Raw genomic sequence first — 18,910 nt, 5'->3', positions numbered from 1 at the left:
AAACTTATAAATTTAAATGTATAAAATGTGATTTTTTTTTAGAGCTGTGCTTGGCCAAAGGCTTCTCAATTTGGCCAAAAAAATAATAATTATAATAATAAACATTAAATGATTAAAATATGCAAAAAAAAAAAGAAATGTCACTTTCACTGCAAAATAAAAAAGTATTTCAGTAAAATTATAATTAATTTTACTGTAAAACTGTAAAATAAAATAGATTTATATATCTGAAAGTAATGCAACTTGTAGCCATTAATGAACAAATTTAATTTAACTTACAATAATTGATAACTTGATAACTTAATCTTTCATAAAATATAAAACAATGTAGTAATTAGTAAACATAACTTAAAACATGTAAGTAGATCAAACTAAATATATTATAAAATATTATTTTATATATAACATTAAAATATAATATATAGTACTTTATTGTATATAAAGTATATTTTATATAAAATATCTTTTTAGAATTAAAACATTTAATTATTACAATAACTGATGTATTGTATGCATAACAAATAACATGAACTTACAATTTTTTTTAAATTATTACAATTAGTATTTTATATTTAATTTTAAATATTGATATATCTGAAAATTATGTTTTCCAGAATTAACTAATTTTATTTGATTTAATATTGATAGCTGATTAATACTGGATAAAACAAAACTAAATATCATGTAATATAATGCCAAATGAATTGCATACAAAAAAAAAACAGTAAACACAATCAATGCTTCTACATACCTCCATTAACCATTTTTATTGGGAGCCAGCATTCCATTTAAAATAACCATTAGTAATACTGCATTAATAAGACACCTTAGAGGTTCATGAGAGTAGAACAGAGAAATGTGCAGTTGGGGTTGTTGGGGAATACAGTTGCTTGTGAGGTGAAGTTGCCTACTGTAAAACATGCTCAGTGTTGATAGAAACATTGTTTTTAAAAAATCAAGAATACTCTAAAAAGACCATGCTTGGTGTTCCAAGTATCCCGTGAACATGGGAACAACATGGGAGTAATCTGTAGGTTAAAATGAGCAGTAAAGAGAAAAATGTGCACTTAAATATGGGTGGCACTTCACAAACTAAGGCACCAATCAAATGCTGTACTGTACATCCTTTTCCTCACAACCGGAAACCTCAATAACACCTTTACAGAAGGGATCAGGCTACAACAGCAAATGTTTGAAACTACTTGAAATGTTGTTGGAAGTGAATCTTTTGTAAAATGCAAGTATTCTTTTTCTATTTTGTTGCACACAATAACAGTATTCGCAAGGTTCTCCTCTATTACATTTCAGTACGCTATTCTAACAGTTATGAGTTATTGCCTAAAGTAATCCAAGCTTTAGGCAATTTAAATGCCTTGATACATTCATAAATATTTCCTGATATAGAATGCAATGAGAGGAGGTCAGGACTCTTAAGCCTTAAATATCTGTTAGTGCTAGCGTGTGAGCTTTAAGAGGTTAATTAGCTATTTTACAGACACTTTAATTTGTACATAGCTACAGAATGTGAAAGCCAGGAACACTAGTGGTAAGTATTTCAGGTATTTTGTTTACACATCTAAACTTTCCCCTTGTTTCAGAATATCTTGGAGGATCTTGTGGTAGAACGGAGAGTAAACTAGCTTGTTGAAGGTTACCAAACGTTCCAGCTTAACGGAAATCTCCTCTAACTCTTTGCTGATGGGTGTCAGACCTCCAGGGAGAGCCGGGGCGCACCGGTGGGCGCTTGACTCCAGGAAGCCAAGAAGGTACGTCTGGATTCGGGAGTCTGATAGGGAAAGTAGAGTTTTAGATTAGAGTTCTTCACTTCTAAATAAAATCCAACTGCTTTTTGGGTTACAACACGCTTACCAATGACCTTGCGTATGGGGTTGTCCGCAGACTTCGCAGCTACAATTTGGCCTTTCAACGTGTTCTCTCTGTCAGAAGAAAATGGGGAAAAGCCATGCTGAGACAAGCATCCTCTGAGCTCCCCACACAATTTCTCTGCAACCGCAGCAAAGGTTTCATCCGCTTTAAAGGACCTATAAGAGAAAAGTACAATGGTTTTGTCTACAGAAGTGTGAGGCTTTAGAAACACAATGTAATGTAATCTGCAAACGTACAAAGTGTGCATCTCCGCTAACAGAATCTTAATGGTTTTCTTCAGTCTTTCCATGAGGCCTGGGAGTCCAGAAATGGCTTCACCGGCACTGTTATAGACTATGAGCAGGACTGAAGCCACCAGTGCCAGTTTCTCCAGCTCCTGTTGCATCTCCAGAAATCTGCCCTGATCCATGAGAAGAGTCTGTTTGATAACAGGAGGGAGAAAACAAAGGAAAAGGTAAAAGAATAGTTTTGGGATCAATGAAAAAAAAAAAAAAAAAGAGTTTAAAACACACGTGCAAGTTATTAGAAATTGACACTTTGTTTTCATGTTGATTTCATATTGTTTTGGGGGAAAAAATAAAATTTTAAAGAAAACTACAATTAATGACTGAAATTTGTCATGTGGAGTAACCATTAAGTAAAATAAAAAGCATTTTCCTTACACTTCGAATATATTTGTTGTCAGTGAACTATGGCTATGTGTAGTAAATGCTGCTCCATCTGAAAGCACGTGATGATGATTTCCCGCTGATTACAGAACCGGCTTTTTTAACAAAATGCGCATTTCAATCGCATTCGATTAATCGTGCAGCCCTACTGAAAATTCAGCTTTGATCACAGCAATAAATTACATTTTAAAATATATTCAAATAAAAAGCAGTTATTTTAAATAGTAAAAATATTTCAAAATGTTACTGTTTTTGCTGTATTTTAGATAAGATAAATGCAGGCTTGGTGAGCAGAAGAGACTTCTTTAAAAAACAATAAAAAAAACTTACTGTTCACAAACGTTTAACTGGTAGTGTGTATATATGTAATATTTAATATTAACATTTTATTTTTAATGTCATTTTAATTCTATAAAAATATATGAGTATGTGTCTGATTATATTTTACAAATTACAAATTTAATTAATATACAATATCATAATATGATAATGAGATTGAGTAGATCTGGATTATTTTCTTTACCTCTTTAATTTCACCAACCAGTGTGATAGCATGGCTGTAAGATGGTGGGTCCTCATTCAGCTGTGACTCAAGGCAATCCCAGAATGCTTTGTGCATTATTTCTTTGACCTGTTTCTCCAAACTGAGTACACAGGAAAGATATGTTGAAGCATTACTAAACATTTTCAAATTAAACCATTTAAAACGTAGAGCAAAAAAAACAAAGTGAATATTTGACCACAATATGTATCCCTTCAGAATCACTGCGTTGCAATATAATGAGAGATTTAAATTAACAAATTAATATTTCAAATATATGTTTAGCCCACTGAGAACATTATGACAGTCTCATGATAACATTTATAGAGTCTATTACCTTCCCTCTTCTGGCTCATAAGGCTTGACTTGAAAAGCACTGTTCATTACTATCTCATGGGCCAGTGCCATATTAGTGACTCCTTTGGCTGTCTCCATTAGCTCTTCCACTGACACAAACCTGGGTGGACTGGCTGTGAGTGTTTGAATGCAACGTTAACACTGTTAGAGTTAAAATTGCCATATATTTCTTAAGTAAAATAATAAATTCTCTCCTTACACTGGGGGGTGAGTCTGTGAGGACTGGGAGTATTTCTTCTGATCCTCTTCCGGATCATCTCTTCTGATGTTTCCATAGTGTTTTCTATCCCGTCCTTGTCAATCTTGCTCTGCTCCTCCTTGGAGGACTCATCAGATTCCTTGGGCATCTTCTGCGGAAAACAAAGAAGCTGAGAAATTAAAATAATCTGTACACAGACCACAGCATCAGCTGCTCTATCCAATTCCACACTAAAATGCCAACATTTTCTGGCAACGGTTTGACAACGAGCTGAGTGTGAAGTTAATTTGTTTTTATTTTAAAACAGGAGGAAAAGACTAGAGTGCCTTTTAAGGCGATAAACAATTGCTCTCTAGTTGCCTCGTCCCTCTATTAGTCATATTCAATTTTTTTTATATATATATATAAACTCGCTAGTTTATCTACATTGATCTGGTTTAGTGTGCTGTGACATAAAACCAGCCTGATCTCATTACTAAAATCTCTGAGAGCCTGATGCTCCGTCGCATCTGTCTGCACTCTAACATCCGGTCATTCATTCAGTCAAAATATTAAAAATTACATTAGACTCTTTTACAGCTTACCTTGATTAGTTAAAGCACCGACCGCCCGTCTAAACTTTATTTTAATGCAGCTGCAATTCGCCACATATAATCAAAATTGCAGCCTTAACGTTTTGTTCTGGATGAATCCATACAACCTGATGCGTGTATTTACGGAAGTACGGTTCACAAAGCTTCTTTGTAGTTTTTTTTAGATGTGATTTTCAATGACGCTAAAGCGGTGTTTTGAAGCACAGAACTACATTTCCCAATAGAACGTCACTTTAGCCGCCCCCTAGCGCATGTGCTTCGGACAGGGAGGGTTGTATAAAATGGTTAATAATTAAATTCCAGATTATTTAATTATTAAAGGCAATAAAATCACAGTTGTGATTAAATGTACATATATAGTTATATTTATAAAATTAAAGAAAACTAGAGTGTCTAATTTATTAAACAGCCTAATTAGTTACATAAAAGTTGATTTTAGTTTCCTTCGACCCTGTAATATATTAGCTTTTTTTTCCTAAATATTTAGCTTTTTTTTTTTTTTTACTATGCCAAGCCATAAACGTGTAAAAATATGTTGTTACATATACACAAGTATAAATGGTACACAAGTCAACGGAACAGTTTTGGAGCGCGGGTGTACTTGCAGTTTTGTGCACACAGGACACTAGGTGGCAGCAAAGGCAAAGTTTCTTAGCGCTGAATGGATGACACAGGTAGGACGAGTCGGTTTACAGTGACATGATTTAAAATACTAGCTCGGAAAAATAATAAATCACTATTTGCTTTTAAACATCTTCAGTGATGATATTTGAGAGAAAAGTGCACATAAATCCCAGAATGTATTACTTAAGATATAGCGTAATCTTGACTGGATTTCAACCGCATCAAATCCAGTCAGTGCGGCTACAAAAGTCGACAAGGCCTGTTTAAAGTAATAATTTAATAAATGTATGCTTATTAAACAATCGTTAATTTTCTTTTAACTATTTGCAACACTCGTCTTAGCTGTTTAGTCACTTATGAGAAAAAAAACTAATAAATAAATGTTGTGATAGTTTAGCTAGCTAGCTAGATTTTCTTTCCTTACTAAAATATTTGTAAAATAACCGTTACATAAATATGATATTTTGGATTTCGAAAATGTGCTATTATTTTATCTTCCAAAATTATTAGACTGGGTAAGTTCAGAGTGTTAAAAATGTGTATAGCCTATTCAGCCTATAACAATAATTTACCATGGTAACTATAATAGCTTATGCAAAAATACTAGTTTAATTAAAAAATATTACTAATAATAAAATGAATTTAAAAATTACGATAAGCTGCTTTCATTTACTTCAGTTTAGGTAAACCAGCATTTGTTTACCATGACAGAATATTACTTAATATCTCAGGACAGTGTTTATGGTAGTAATGTTTATTTAGGGGTTAAAAGTCTTCTCAGACATTAAATCCAAATTTCTCCCTGTAAGCAAAACTAATGTTTGATCAGCTGAGGTCAAAGGTTAAATCTGATCGCTGCTCTAACTTCCAGCAGGTTTTCACCTGAAGTCCCGTCCACTGCCATTCACATTTACAGATCAGCAGCTATGACAGTAATATGGACATCATACCACAGACAAGGAATTATCCCATTTTATGGATGGTGTACTTTTAATTTTGCCTTTCATGGCTTATAAAGTTGTTTAATATCTGCTGAGGTGAATCAGCGGAGGAAGCGAATAAAGACATTGGCCCTCCAGGTCATTTGTGATAGTAGCAAATTCTAACGGGATCATTTAATTCCTGCACATGATTGATATATCAGCAGCGGCTAAATGGACGAAAGCCTTTCTTCTATTAAAACACCAGGCAGAATGAAGACCTCCCACTTTCCAAGTCAGTCATGATGATGGGGATACAGCGGACCATGCACAGGTCAAATTAAATATCTTATATAATTCCTTTTGAATGACAGCGCCATCTGTCCATCCGGTGTTATGGCCCTGACCCCTATTAGCCTACACTCTCACCATGCTGCCATTTTCACCTTGATAGGTTCGAGATGGGATTTAAAATGCTTTTTCTGATGCAACGGCTTGAACTTTGTCTATAGCTGTGGTTTATATATTCTTAGGAGGCAAAATTTATGTAGTAGCATTGTTTTTGACATATGCAGTACGATAAAACCAATAGTTCTAGCTCTAAATTCTGACAGGATGAGCTGCGTTTAGAGCTGATATGTGCACTTGTGATCAACCAGGGTTATTATAGTTAAGTAAAACTGAAAGCAAATCCATAAAAAAAAAAATCATTTTTCATTATTACTTTTGTATCATTTATTTTACAAGTAACTGTTGACTGAAATGAAAACATATTTTTTCCAGATATTTTTTTCAAGGCAACATTTTTATTTTTATTATTATTTTCATTTAGTTTAACTTGATGTACTGAAATATATGGAAGACTGTTTTTTCGCCACAAGATAAAAAACATAAAAGGTAATTGCGGTCATTTTTATCTCACAATTCAGATGTTTTCTCTGGCAATTCTCAGTTTATGTCTCACAATTAGGACTTATTTTCTTGCAATTCTGTTGGTAAACAGAATTGTGAGATGTTAACTGTGAATTGCAAAAAAAAGAAAAAATATTTGTGAGAAACAAAGTCACAATTACCTTTTTTTTTTTTTTTTTCCTGTGGCGGAAATGGGCTTCCATAGTAATAACTAAAGCTAAAACTGAAATAAAAATGAATAAAAACAGATTTGAAAACATGAATAAAAATGACAAAACACACAGCAAAATTATTAGAACTTTAACTAAAATTAAAAGGAAATATACAAAAATAGAAATTAAAGTCGGCATGAAATCAAAATTGACTTTATTTACTTTACTAGCGCACATTACTAGTCTTGATGTTAACAATTAATCTGTGCAAGTTAATCCGCTGAAAAAAATTGTTTGTCTTCGTAATCTTTAATGAAAATCTGAACATTTGCTTCCGCTCTGGAATGGCAGTCCTTCTCTGATGATGTCAGTTTGACGGCTTGGGCAGAATATCCTTTTAAACACACCCCTCCAACCGTTAGTTTGATATGAGTGAGAGACAGAGAGGAGGAGCGCCAAAATAAAACCATGCCCTCTATTCCATATTCCGTTTCAGAAGGACATACGTCACTACACTGAAATAAAGTCGGCAGCAACTTCCATAAAAATATTACTAAAATCTATAATATCATCTATCTAAATGATATGAAATTGGTTGAAGCATAACCACACTTTGGTTGAATTTTATGTTAATGTGGATGTTGATTCGCAACCACAGACAGCCTACAGTTTGGCTAAAATCATATTGCTGCAGTTTTTTAAAGCAAAACCACCAGATTTGATCAGTAGGTTCTGTTTAGATTGTTTGATTTAAGTTTTTTTTTTTTTTTTCGTTTTATTATAATAATTTCTATTAGTTAAATGATTTATTAAACATTGATGTATTTAATCTTATTGCTGCTGTTTTATGTACCAAAACTGAATACCAAATTTGATCTGTAGGTTCTGTTTAGATTGTTTGATTTAATGTTTTTTTTTTTTTCTTCCCAAGTGCCATGGAGTTGAGTGTGGACTCTGGAACAGAGCTTTTCTCCTTGGTAAGTGGAAATATTCCAAAGTAGAGTGATGTGTTTTAAATGATATACAAATGAAACTACAAGATTTACACACTCTTGCTGTTTTTGTCTGTAGATGGAAGATAAAGGTGCCCTCAGCCGACCGAAGACCCCAAACATTGTTGTAGAGAATGACGGGCGTACCATCTCACTTCAAGTACTGGAATTTAAAACAAGTCTACTGGAGGCGGTTGAAGAGCTGCATATTCACAGGGTATGGACTCTTACTTTTATCCTTTCATGTGAGAAAACAGAGCAAGAGATGTAAGGCTGGAGGAGACAATGATGTTTATTTCATTGTTGTTTTTTAAGGTGTTTGTAGTTGCGTTACCATTAGTGCCCTGCCAGGCTTAACAATTAAAGACGATTTTAATTAATTACCTGATCGAATGAGATAAAGACAAAAATAACAAAACCTCAGTGTCACCTTTCCTTTGCCCTGTATTTATTTATTTAATTAAATAGTGCAATAACTATGACAGAAAGCAATGAAATTATATATTTTAAATAATATTTGAAAAAGTAACTACATTAGGTTACAGCAAGGAAAATATTTTAATCATCAGGTCAGGTAGAAATAACTTGTTTGTCTTCTTACTATTCATTTATATATTTATTTAGTTAATAATTCTCTATTTATTTTTCAAATATTAATAAATATATTTTGTATTTATTTAGTTTTGTCTTCACAATTGGCAAAAAATATTAATATTTAAATCAGAATCAGAATGAGCTTTATTGCCAGGTATGTTTACACATCCGAGTGATTTGTTTTAGTGACAGAAGCTCCACAGTGCGACAGAATGACAGTGACAAGACACAGATAATAAAAAGAATAATATACAAAATAGACAACTTAGTATGTACAGGTATGTTAGGTGCAAATTGAATACGTGTTAAATAAATACATGTATAATAGTGTTGTGTGTTCCACGTTTATTGTGTGATAACTGACAGAAATCAATAAAATAATATTTTAAATATGATTTAAAATGACTAAATTAACATAGCTACATTAGGTTAAAGTAAAGAAAGTATTTTAATCATCAGATCAGGTAGAAATTATTCCTGCATGTTTGTTTGTTTTCATTTTCTAAATATTTTTATGTTTTTACTGATCATTCGTTTTTTTCTTTCTTTATTTACATAGATAATTACACTCTAAAAAATGCTGGGTTAAATACAACCCAGTGCTGGGTAAAATAGGGACAAACCCAGCAATTGGGTTGTTTTGACCCAGTGGTTGGGTTAAATGTTTAACCCAACCTTCTGGGTAGTAACCCAACCGCTGGGTCAAAACAACCCAATTGCTGGGTTTGTCCCTATTTTACCCAGCACTGGGTTGTATTTAACCCAGCATTTTTTAGAGTGTAGTGATCAGGATTTCCAAAAATATTAACATTTCAATTGTGCAACAAAGCAAATGGCAGAATGTAATGAAACCTCTTTTGAGATGTGGCTGTTTATTCAACTCAGAAATTTCTAAAATGCCAAAATCAGCCTGTCAACATTGAATCGTTTCGTAAGTGTCAGATCAGACACTCAGTTTACTTACAAATGTTTCTCTTGGCTGAGAAATCTTCGTATTAGTTTTAACCTAAGATGTGTGCACATATTTATTGGGCTTGAGCAATCTCAGACAAATATCAGCACCCTAAAAGGCTGCTAAATGGCATCTCAGTATATTAGGAATGTCAGTCTATTAGAATCCTAATGGCATGATGGCTCTATTTGGCCCGTTCATGAAGAACTGAGGAATGTCATTTTGTGGGAGGAGTGTCATGAGCGTTCAGAAGACGAAAAAGCAAGCAGCACTTTCTGTCCATCTGGGTATAAGCCAGCAGAAGTTACACTTACATTAGAATGGGGTCATGCAGCAGGACCTGACAAATTCACATATTTGCCTGCACGACTGGTACCCTCGAGCAAAGCACTTAAAACCCCACGCTGGACATGTTTAAAGGTTGTACGAGCAAAAATAAACAATTGTATCTCTCATGTTTTATTGTTATTATGATGTTGGTGAGGAACAAAGACATTAAATCGATGTGATCCTCAGGCATGCCATTAAACTAACACTTTGTAGTTCTCTGGTTTATAGGGCCGGGGTTAAGATGGAGGATTTCCTGCCAGACAAACGCACTCAGCTGAATGCCGTCAATTCTTATGTTCTGTTAAGAGAGTGCAAAGTGTGTTCCATTAAAATGACTGTATTAGCTTGCGATGTTGTCAGTCGGTTTGCCAGATACAGGAAATTTGAACATCCAGCTGCTGCAAGTGCATTGTCCTGATGCATGACACTAGTCATGAGTGAGACATATAGAGTGATATTTTACATGCTGTTTTTTTTATTTCAACACGTTTTATGTGTCCTTTGTTTTATTAGATTTCATCCAATCACATATGCAATCAGTTTCTGTCCTGAAAGATTCACATGACCTACTAATTTTAGTGCTTTTTTAACTTTCAAACCCCATTTATTCAATTTAATGTCCTTCCATGAAACGTTAACAGCAAGTAGCATACTTTATTAGGAAAATGCAAATAAACTCCTACATGCAAATAAAAGCCACTATGTAGAAAACCACTGAGTTAAACCTGCAGTCCTAGACGAAAGCAGAACAATGATGGGTTTATGTGACAATCTCCTCTCTGATGTTCAGATACCTGCATTAAATGTAAATCAATTAATTCCATATGGTCCTTTCTTATTATTATATTAATTATTGATGTGTTTTCTATACATTTTGGATGCAGGATGCTGAAACAAGATATGAGGAGCAGACTTGTAAACTTGTGCTGGAGAAGCAGGAGTTGGAATGGCAAAAGGTTTGTTAGGAATTATAAAAATACTTCTGTTTCTTTCCCCCATTAACTTCCTAAGATTCCATTATTTAAAAAAATTGACCTTGTTAGAGGGTATTTTTTACACTTTTGCAAAAGGGATTGATTTTGAGGAAATGACTGAGCATGTATAGATATAATACCATTTATATGGCTAAAGTTTATGTCAATATTAACAGCTTATTATTTTTCAGGAGTCTTTACAAAGTCAGATTTCTAGAATGTCGAACGAAAATTCCGAGTCACTTGCCGCTGTAAAAAAGCAGGTATGACATCTCACTCAACCTTTGCGTGTAAGACTTTATTTCAATAAAAAATTAATAATTAATAAAAATATAATTAACAAAAATATATGAAAACTTGTATAAATAAATTATTTTGTCTAATTTAAAGTTTCAGGCCCAAATCCGAAAAATTGAGGGAGAAAAGGTTGGTCAATTTATATTTCCATTTCCATCTGTTGTGCATTGGTTTGTGCTTTTATTAATATCTTTCTTATTAAACAGTAACTTTATTATTTTTTTAAATACTTCATTAAAATATTAATTAATCATCGCTTGACTAATGACCCCTTAAAGGGTAAAAACCAGCTGGCTGCTGAGCTGAAAGACAAAGAGATCATCAGCCTCAAAGAAGAACTAAAACAGCTGCAGGTACACAAAATCAACACAATAACAACACACACTTTTACATGACCAGATCTTCCATACCTCTCTCTTGCTTTAGGGACATATACATAAAACAGTGGGAAAATCCATCTCATAGCTGACCTTTGAGTGGGGGTCTGTGAAGGTCTATTTGGTGTTGTCAGATAAATGATGTCACACGGGTGATGAATGGTTTCTCCTACGGTTCATCAAACCCGTAGTTTGGCCGATAAAGGCCCTTGTTACCCTTTTATTTGATAATGCAATTTGGGCAATTTGATTCATATCTAAACACTGTTTGCTCTTATTTATGTGCCTTTTTGTTTCCATGTTTTAGAAAGGTCACTCTGTGGTCTTTCAGTGAAAACAACTCACTAAACCACTTTCTTCTTCTTTTACTACTGTCTTACAGTTGCTCAGGTACAGTTCGGAGAAGAAATTAGGCGAGCTGGTAAGGATTTCCAATTATATAAATTGTTGACAGAGGCAAGTGGGAGTGGGAAGAATTAAAGAGGAGGAACTGAGAGGGAGAGCGGATCATCAGGAGTAACGGATAGGGAGGGCGTGACACGTGAACTGCCAGCACCGCCGTGAAAATACGACTATTAAAATATTTTATATCGGAGCCTCGCTCTGTTTAACCTTTCGATGGCGCAGAGGGAAATCAGTTTGATACAGACAATCAAACAGTAACGGGCTGCGCTTCACATAAAAGCCCCTCAGGCATGTTTGGAAGTTGACTCCTTATCTAGCAGAAAGGAACACTCAGCCGAGATGTTAAACAAAGGTCTTCAAACTCTCCGATGCAGTATATATTCACGATCTGCCCTTGCCGAGAAGAAGAACTGTTATTACTTGTACGGCCGAATGGGGATATTCCTCTTAGAAGGGAGGACAATGTGTTTTTAAACTTTTCAGGAACAAAAGTTGCAGCTGCAGACACAAACGAAAGACAGCCACCTGAACCAGCTGGGAGAAGTGGAGAGGCGTTTCGCCGTCATCTCCAGACAGTGTGCCATGGTCAAACAGGCCCATGACAAACTCGAACAAAATGGTATGACTGACAAACATTGTCTGTCTTAGTGAAAAATAAATTTAAACTTTACTTTATGTTGAGTCAGGGGTGTAAACCTGATTATATTTTGCTCATTTAAAAGAGCTGGAAAACATTCAATCTGGTATTCATAATTTTTCTTCATTCACTCTGGACAGATTTGATGTAAAAAATAAAAAATAAAAACTCTTCTTTGCTTTACATCTATGAATTGATTTGTCATTCTTTGAGCATGAATTCTTTGTCAGTTCTCTGTGTAGCAATGCCAAACTTTTTTAAATCTTTTTTTTTTTTTAAGTTGAAGAGGCCATGCGAATGAATAAAAAGCTCACATCCATCAATGAAAAACAAGAATCTTCGATTAAAGCCTTGAAAGAGGTATACAAAAAAGCACAGAATCATTGTTGTACCATTGACGATGCTCCTATTGCTTTGTAAATTGATTTGCTTTGAAGTTGGAAGAAGTTCTACATCACTGTGTAACAAATTGTTGCACCTTTTTATTTCATATTTAGGATTTGGAGAGAATCAACAAAGAGCTGGTCACATTCAAAGTGTCGTCGGTCTGCAAACCTGGAGAGGAACGTTTACTAAATGTTCTGAAAGAGCAAGAGTTTCAACTGCTTCAGCAGAAACTCCTTGTGGTAGAATCTCTTTAAATTTGTTAAACATAAAAGGTGATACCAGGATGTCTGTAAATGTTATACTTTATGTCTTTAGGAAACAGAACTTAACAAAAAACTGAGAAATGAAATGGCCACAGAAAGGGCAGAGAAGCAGGTAAGCCCTTCAGAAAAAGCTGGACCTTTTTGACTGTTAGTATCATTTAACAAGGGTAACATCGGGCTTAACACTTGGATGAAATTAAGTATGCGTGTGTGTGTGTCAGGAGGTATTGAGATCCCTCCACCACAGTCAGAGTTTGCTGCAGAGACAGACAGAAGCTCTGAGCCGAGCAGAGCAGGAGCTTCGCAAACTCTGTGAAGAATATCAGGTCAGGCTTCCCAAAACCCAACTCCACTAGCAGTATCGCTTTCAACTTAACACACACACAAAAAAAACGCAACTATTTTTGCTTTTACATTTTTTTATTTTAATATGTAAATTGTATTATTATTATTATTATGTTTTTTACTGTGTGCTGTGTGCACATCTAAGGAACAGGCTACAGCCACAAACAGACTTCAGTTACAATTCACATATTAATTATGTGATAAAATAAACAAATAAAATGAGCTAATTAAATAAAGGACAATTAATTCTACACATATTTATACACAAAATAAAATATTTTGCAAAAAAAAAAAAGAAGCTAAATTTGTCAACTTTTTCCAGATATTTATTGTAATTTAATTTTCTTCAAATTATAAAGTTAGTAAGGTATACATATTCAGGAGTAAACAATGGTCACCTAGTACTCATAAAATTGATTAAATGAACTGAAAATCACTTTTGCACATTTACAACACACGAAGTGCAACTCAATAATAGTAAGTGTGTTTAATGTCCGTTTACAGCCTCCTTCTCTTTTATTCCCCCCATTCCTCTATTTAATTCACTTGTTCACACTGATTAAAACCATTATTAACATGACAAAAGTCAACTGATTTGTATTGGCCTCTCCATCTGTTTAGAATCCTCTGTCCAGGTTAAATAAACACATAAAAATGTATTATTGCATTAAAAATTTTCTGGGTGATTAATTTCATTGCAGGTCCTTAAAACAGAACATGAATTGAACCAAGAGAGGACTAAAGAAAAAGACGACAGCTTTGCTCGCTTGAGAGATGAATACCAAAATTCTAAACTTGCTTGGGAAAAAGAGGTGACGATTAGTTCCGGAAAAGCATCACACAAAAACAAAGGATCTGGAACTGAGACTGAACATTTTTTATTAAAATGGTATTTTTATTTTATTTAATTTTTTTAAAGTGAATATTGGTGTTCTCACACAGATTCTGCGATTGCAAATGTCAACGGAGTCCGGTCAAGAAGAGCTGCAAGCGGTAAAAGAGGCATATAATCAACTTCAAGAAGAGCACAAACAGCTGTCTATTTCTGCAGTTCATAAAGCCAAAGAAATTCATAACTCTGAGGTGGGATGATTACGTATACATTCATAACCAGTGACTGTTTAATAAGCTTGTAGATTGAACATGGTTAAATAGGTCTAAACTTCATGATTTTGAAATAGTATTTGATTTATTAAGTGATTTGAATTCTAATCGAACTGTGGGGTCTTTTTATTACAGATTGCCATAAAAGATCAAGAAAATTCTCTTTGTACAACATCTAATGAGATTAACCTTGTGAAGGCGAGCAGTCTCCATGAAGATCTTGAGGAGAGTCTTATTAGTCCTCATGATAACCATGAACCAACGTGTCACCCTGATAAAGACGTTCCAGGTAAGTAAGAAAGAATGCACAGTTGTCTTTTTCAGCCAAGCTTGGCGCCACTATAACTAATATTTTTATACAGAATGATGTGAAGTGCAAGGAGGTGGTTGCTGGAGTCTCTTTATCAAGAAAGCTTACCTGTGCTTCTTATTTTTCTCTTATAATGATGCATGCATTTCATTTCCTCACACAGATGAAAGCATCGAGTTTCAAAAGGCTAGAAAAGATGGCTGCTCTCAGAACAACAACAAGGAACTTGACATTCCAATGCAGGCAGATAGAACAGTACCTGTAGTCTCACCATCGGTTTCAACTGATAACATCTCAAGGCCTGAGGATGTCAATCCCATGATAAAGCACCTGTCAAAGCTGTGTGATGAAACAAAAACCGATGTCAGTGAAAGTGAGCCAGTCTGCAAGGCAGATGATAAAGGATGCCCCTCAAACCCAGTCCAAAGTGACACAGACAGTTGTCTTGCTGAGCTATCAGGGCCTGAAACCAGGTCTGTTTATGGCGTAGACAGCGACCCTTTGGCTTTGAAACTGAAAGATAGACCGCTGGAACAGAATCTGTGTATTTCTGAAGTGACTGAATCCCAGACATCAGATAAACACATGGACAGCCAGGGATATGCTACATCTCAGTCCAAAGAAGTCAAAGACCACCAGAATGCCGCACCTGAATTTCTCCACAAAGTTTCACAAAAGGAAAGTCAAACAACTGCAGAGAGGCTTTCAGAAGACAAAACTGCAAACTCAAATCCACAAGACACAGTTGTGTTTTACGACAAAACGACCATTACAGAAGAAATGATTGATTCCCAACCAAGCCCATGCCACCAAACCGTTCATGAGGAGCCTGAAACCAACGTTGATACTGCGAGTGCCACAATAACTTCAGATACACTCCTTCATGAGTCCAAAGATCAGTTCTCTCCACCTGAATTGATTTGTGAACATTCACAATGCCAGGTATCCCAAGTGGGCGGCTCAACTGAAACAAGCCTCTTCAATGTGGTCAACGAGCTGGAATCTAAAGAGTTGCCTCTTGTTGATCAGACCACTTCAGTGACTGCAGTTGACACAGTGGAGGTCATATCAGAAAATAACGATCAAAACAATGATTCAGAACCATTGAAATCTCAACAGATTGAAATGGGTGTTTCTACTGAAGAAGCCAAGATCACAAACCCAGAACAAGATCCTTCTTCTCCTGGGTCTACAACAGCAAATGACCAATCAGATGTTGACCAGAAGAGCATTCCAGTGGTAGATGCTTCAAACGATCCTGGAAATAGAAGATATCAGTCGTCCTTTGCATGGGACACATTTATGAAAGGGAAAAAGATGCCACATACAACACCGTTAAGAACTGAGCTGTGGTCCTCTGGATTTCATGAGCTTGTTTCTCCATTTTGTGCTCCCATATTTATGAAGAATAAATTGCCAAAAACAGGTGCGTCTTGTAATGTAAACAGAGTATTTTATAATAATAAGACTCAGTAACTGACCACAATAAATTGAACATTCAAATCCTATTTTCACAGCCATAATGAAGACTCCTGACAGACTGGAAACCCCAAGCAAGCGTCAAGGAGAGTGGAATGCTATCAAGCAGTCTTTTTCTGAAATGTTAACAGAGAAAGTAAGTTTCCACACCAGCGAAGAATCTAGTGAGTTAATGTAAGAGGCATGCACTGCAGCACACGCTGAGTGCCTAAAGACAACTTCCATTCCCAGAAGTATTTCAGCAGGGCGAAATGGCAGCATTTGTCTCAATTAAATGTTGATAGAGAACAGCAGGACAAAAGTCTCTGCGTATAAATCACAGAGATGCAACACAACTCCAAAGGGAGCTAAGAGGCTAATACAGAATAAACCAGAGATCGTTTTCAAGGCTGTTGTTTTCGATAACATGGTAGTATCCGGGTTCAACCGTTTTTTTGCTGGATTACTTAAATGAAATCAGTCAAAATTTACTCACCCTCAGGCCATAAAAAATGTTGATCAAAAACGATTGGGAGAAATTTTTGGTCACCAATGGATCCTCTGCAGTGAATGGGTTAAAATGCATTAACAATGGATTTGATTCTTACAAACAGAATCAAAGATTTTCGCTTCACAAGGCGTTAATTAATAGACTGGAGTCATGTGGATCATTGTGACGCTTTTATCAGCTGTTTAAACTCTCATTCTAATGACACCCATTCACTGCAGAAGTGTCCAAAATTTAAATAGATTTATTAATTTAATTCTAAACAACACTCAATGTGCTTGTTTGCAGTGTTTTTTACTCAAAGTAGTCCAAATCTGGTGGATTTCACTTTTCATTTCCAATCAATGCTTCCATCAGAATTAAATCAAGTTATAGTGCCACGGTGCTTTTATTACCCATTTTATTTTCCCGCAGGAGAATCAAGTTCTTATCTCCTACAGCTCGACTCTGAGTGGCAGTCCAACCTCTTCTTCTGTGGGTAATGGGCTGCGACAAAACTCCACTCCTACCGTTCCTCCTCCCAAACTCCAGAGCGTGGAGAAACCGACCCGGCCTATGGCATCTAGTTCTGAAAGAAAAGAAGAACGAAAACAATCTGACATAATGGCCCAAATTGCAAAAATTGAGGAATTTATGTCAACTGAAGGTTTAATGCCTCAAAAAAGACTCAAAACTGATTGATATGTGCTAGAAATGCATGCGTTTGTAAGTTGTTACAGAGTTTAAAATGGTTTTGCTTAGATATGTTTCTAACCCTCCTTGTGAGTAGATAGTGAATACGATATTTGTGTTAATTGCTTACTATATTTCCAAATAATTTAGCTAAATAAATGTTCAGTATTTCAAGCAGCTTTATTTTTGCAGACTTTTTTAAAGGGTCAAATGTTTGCAGTCGCTGCATCATGTTAACCTATTGCTAAACAAGGTAAGTGATACACATAAAACCTGTTAATTACACTGCACAAGCTAATTAACACTCATTACTCCCAGACCAGCATGTTTGTTCCTCAGAGGGCATTTAATGGCCAAACATTGCTAATTTACATTTGATACACAAACTGTGGCCAACTATAACTTGGGATAATTAAAATACACAAGTAAGAAGAATCAATTAGCACATATCAAGCCAAATTAACAAATGCAAATGAGACTCCCATTAAGTTTATGTCCTTGGTAAATAGGCTGTGGGGACCGTGTGGACACATGTTAGGGCGATACAGATGACAAAATGTGTTGCATGTGTCGATACTTGTCACAATGAAAGTGGATACTTGTGTTGAGGCAAATTAGCATTTTTAAGTTAAACAATTTTTTTTTTCTTAAATCATCTGTAGATCTTAATTTATTTTATTTTTTTTGCCTTTTGTCTTACAGAACTAACCTGGTTTATGTTATATGCTACTTGTTCTAGCCCAAGCGGTAATATTTAATAAGCTATATTTTAGGAAAATAAACCAAATTAGTTTCTGTCTCAAATTAAGCACTTTTAAGTGCCTCACAAAAACAGTTCGCCTAGTACTAAAATCATCCAGCAGAAAGCAAATGCGCACCTCCTGATGAAAGCACAAGGTCCCTCAGAGGTTCACCTTAATACACTTACTCATTATTAATATGTCAAAATGTTAATGTCCTCGTAAAGAAATCGTATGCGTTCCAGCCACTGTGCCAGCAGTACTGACCCTTATCCTTAGAGGGAGTGGGCAATATGGAGAGCGTAATTTTAATACACACACTGGATTATGAAGTGGCAGTCCTTTGAAACAGTCAATTACACTTGAGCGCGGGAGGGCCCTAGTGTTAATTACTAGTCGGTTTTATATCGTGTGTAAATACAGAGCCTGCTGACATTCACATTCCATCACCATGTCCTGACTGCCACAGCAAATTAGCCTGACCCGTGTGTGTGCACACCGCTAGGCCGCTGCATGTTCCTTTAACTTTAGAATAACATTCAGCACAAACAAGCCCACTTCTGTTTATTAGGGTTGTTGATGCTATGAGTTTAGGTCACTGTGCTTTGCTTAAAATGGATTGAGAAATTATAAAATATTTAATGGTTCCTCTTAATGATTTTTGTTTCTGAACAGTTCCATTAACAATTCTTTTTTGTACTTTTAAGGAATG

The 18,910-nt window shown here is 35.2% G+C and overlaps 2 protein-coding genes and 1 long non-coding RNA gene across 3 annotated transcripts in view; 2 read left to right on the top strand and 1 right to left on the bottom strand.

The window, feature by feature from the left end:
- Nucleotides 1–745: 745 nt before the first annotated feature.
- On the bottom strand, nucleotides 746–4,375 carry LOC107739804 (T-complex protein 11-like protein 1). The gene is made up of 7 exons (XM_016552008.1): nucleotides 4,237–4,375; nucleotides 3,653–3,803; nucleotides 3,434–3,566; nucleotides 3,079–3,199; nucleotides 2,124–2,305; nucleotides 1,870–2,042; nucleotides 746–1,786 (listed from the first exon to the last, which is right to left on the bottom strand). Exons 2-7 carry the CDS (start codon nucleotides 3,798–3,800, stop codon nucleotides 1,569–1,571), a joined length of 975 nt encoding a protein of 324 aa, XP_016407494.1. The 5' UTR covers nucleotides 3,801–3,803; nucleotides 4,237–4,375; the 3' UTR covers nucleotides 746–1,568.
- Nucleotides 4,376–7,782: 3,407 nt separating this feature from the next.
- LOC107739806 (uncharacterized) lies at nucleotides 7,783–10,630 on the top strand. The gene is made up of 3 exons (XR_001640032.1): nucleotides 7,783–7,830; nucleotides 7,925–8,062; nucleotides 10,606–10,630. It is a non-coding gene; the product is annotated as an uncharacterized LOC107739806 (long non-coding RNA).
- Nucleotides 10,631–10,894: 264 nt separating this feature from the next.
- Nucleotides 10,895–18,910, top strand: part of ccdc73 (coiled-coil domain containing 73) — a 15,347-nt gene continuing 7,331 nt past the window's right edge. The window contains exons 1-15 of the mRNA XM_016552007.1: nucleotides 10,895–10,958; nucleotides 11,086–11,121; nucleotides 11,271–11,345; nucleotides 11,752–11,790; nucleotides 12,258–12,393; nucleotides 12,692–12,771; nucleotides 12,909–13,037; nucleotides 13,114–13,173; nucleotides 13,283–13,387; nucleotides 14,108–14,218; nucleotides 14,349–14,489; nucleotides 14,646–14,799; nucleotides 14,984–16,246; nucleotides 16,338–16,435; nucleotides 17,201–17,432. Coding sequence (XP_016407493.1) covers nucleotides 10,914–10,958; nucleotides 11,086–11,121; nucleotides 11,271–11,345; nucleotides 11,752–11,790; nucleotides 12,258–12,393; nucleotides 12,692–12,771; nucleotides 12,909–13,037; nucleotides 13,114–13,173; nucleotides 13,283–13,387; nucleotides 14,108–14,218; nucleotides 14,349–14,489; nucleotides 14,646–14,799; nucleotides 14,984–16,246; nucleotides 16,338–16,435; nucleotides 17,201–17,432 — 2,704 coding nt within the window. The 5' untranslated portion in view covers nucleotides 10,895–10,913. The remainder of the gene's footprint in view (nucleotides 10,959–11,085; nucleotides 11,122–11,270; nucleotides 11,346–11,751; nucleotides 11,791–12,257; nucleotides 12,394–12,691; nucleotides 12,772–12,908; nucleotides 13,038–13,113; nucleotides 13,174–13,282; nucleotides 13,388–14,107; nucleotides 14,219–14,348; nucleotides 14,490–14,645; nucleotides 14,800–14,983; nucleotides 16,247–16,337; nucleotides 16,436–17,200; nucleotides 17,433–18,910) is intronic.

Source organism: Sinocyclocheilus rhinocerous, unplaced genomic scaffold, assembly GCF_001515625.1.
Source record: "Sinocyclocheilus rhinocerous isolate Xijiao unplaced genomic scaffold, SAMN03320098_v1.1 scaffold255, whole genome shotgun sequence".
Taxonomy (NCBI): domain Eukaryota; kingdom Metazoa; phylum Chordata; class Actinopteri; order Cypriniformes; family Cyprinidae; genus Sinocyclocheilus; species Sinocyclocheilus rhinocerous.
Note: the sequence above shows the minus strand (reverse complement) of the source record. Positions and strands in the feature narration are given on the sequence as shown.

What these genes read in the sequence shown, in the direction of transcription:
- LOC107739804 (XM_016552008.1), bottom strand. Translation starts at nt 3,800, where the DNA reads ATGCCCAAGGAATCTGATGAGTCCTCCAAGGAGGAGCAGAGCAAGATT. An exon ending in TCACAGACTCACCCCCCAGT is followed by an intron (nt 3,567 to 3,652) that starts GTAAGGAGAGAA and finishes AAACACTCACAG; the next exon opens with CCAGTCCACCCAGGTTTGTG. An exon ending in TATGAGCCAGAAGAGGGAAG is followed by an intron (nt 3,200 to 3,433) that starts GTAATAGACTCT and finishes CTGTGTACTCAG; the next exon opens with TTTGGAGAAACAGGTCAAAG.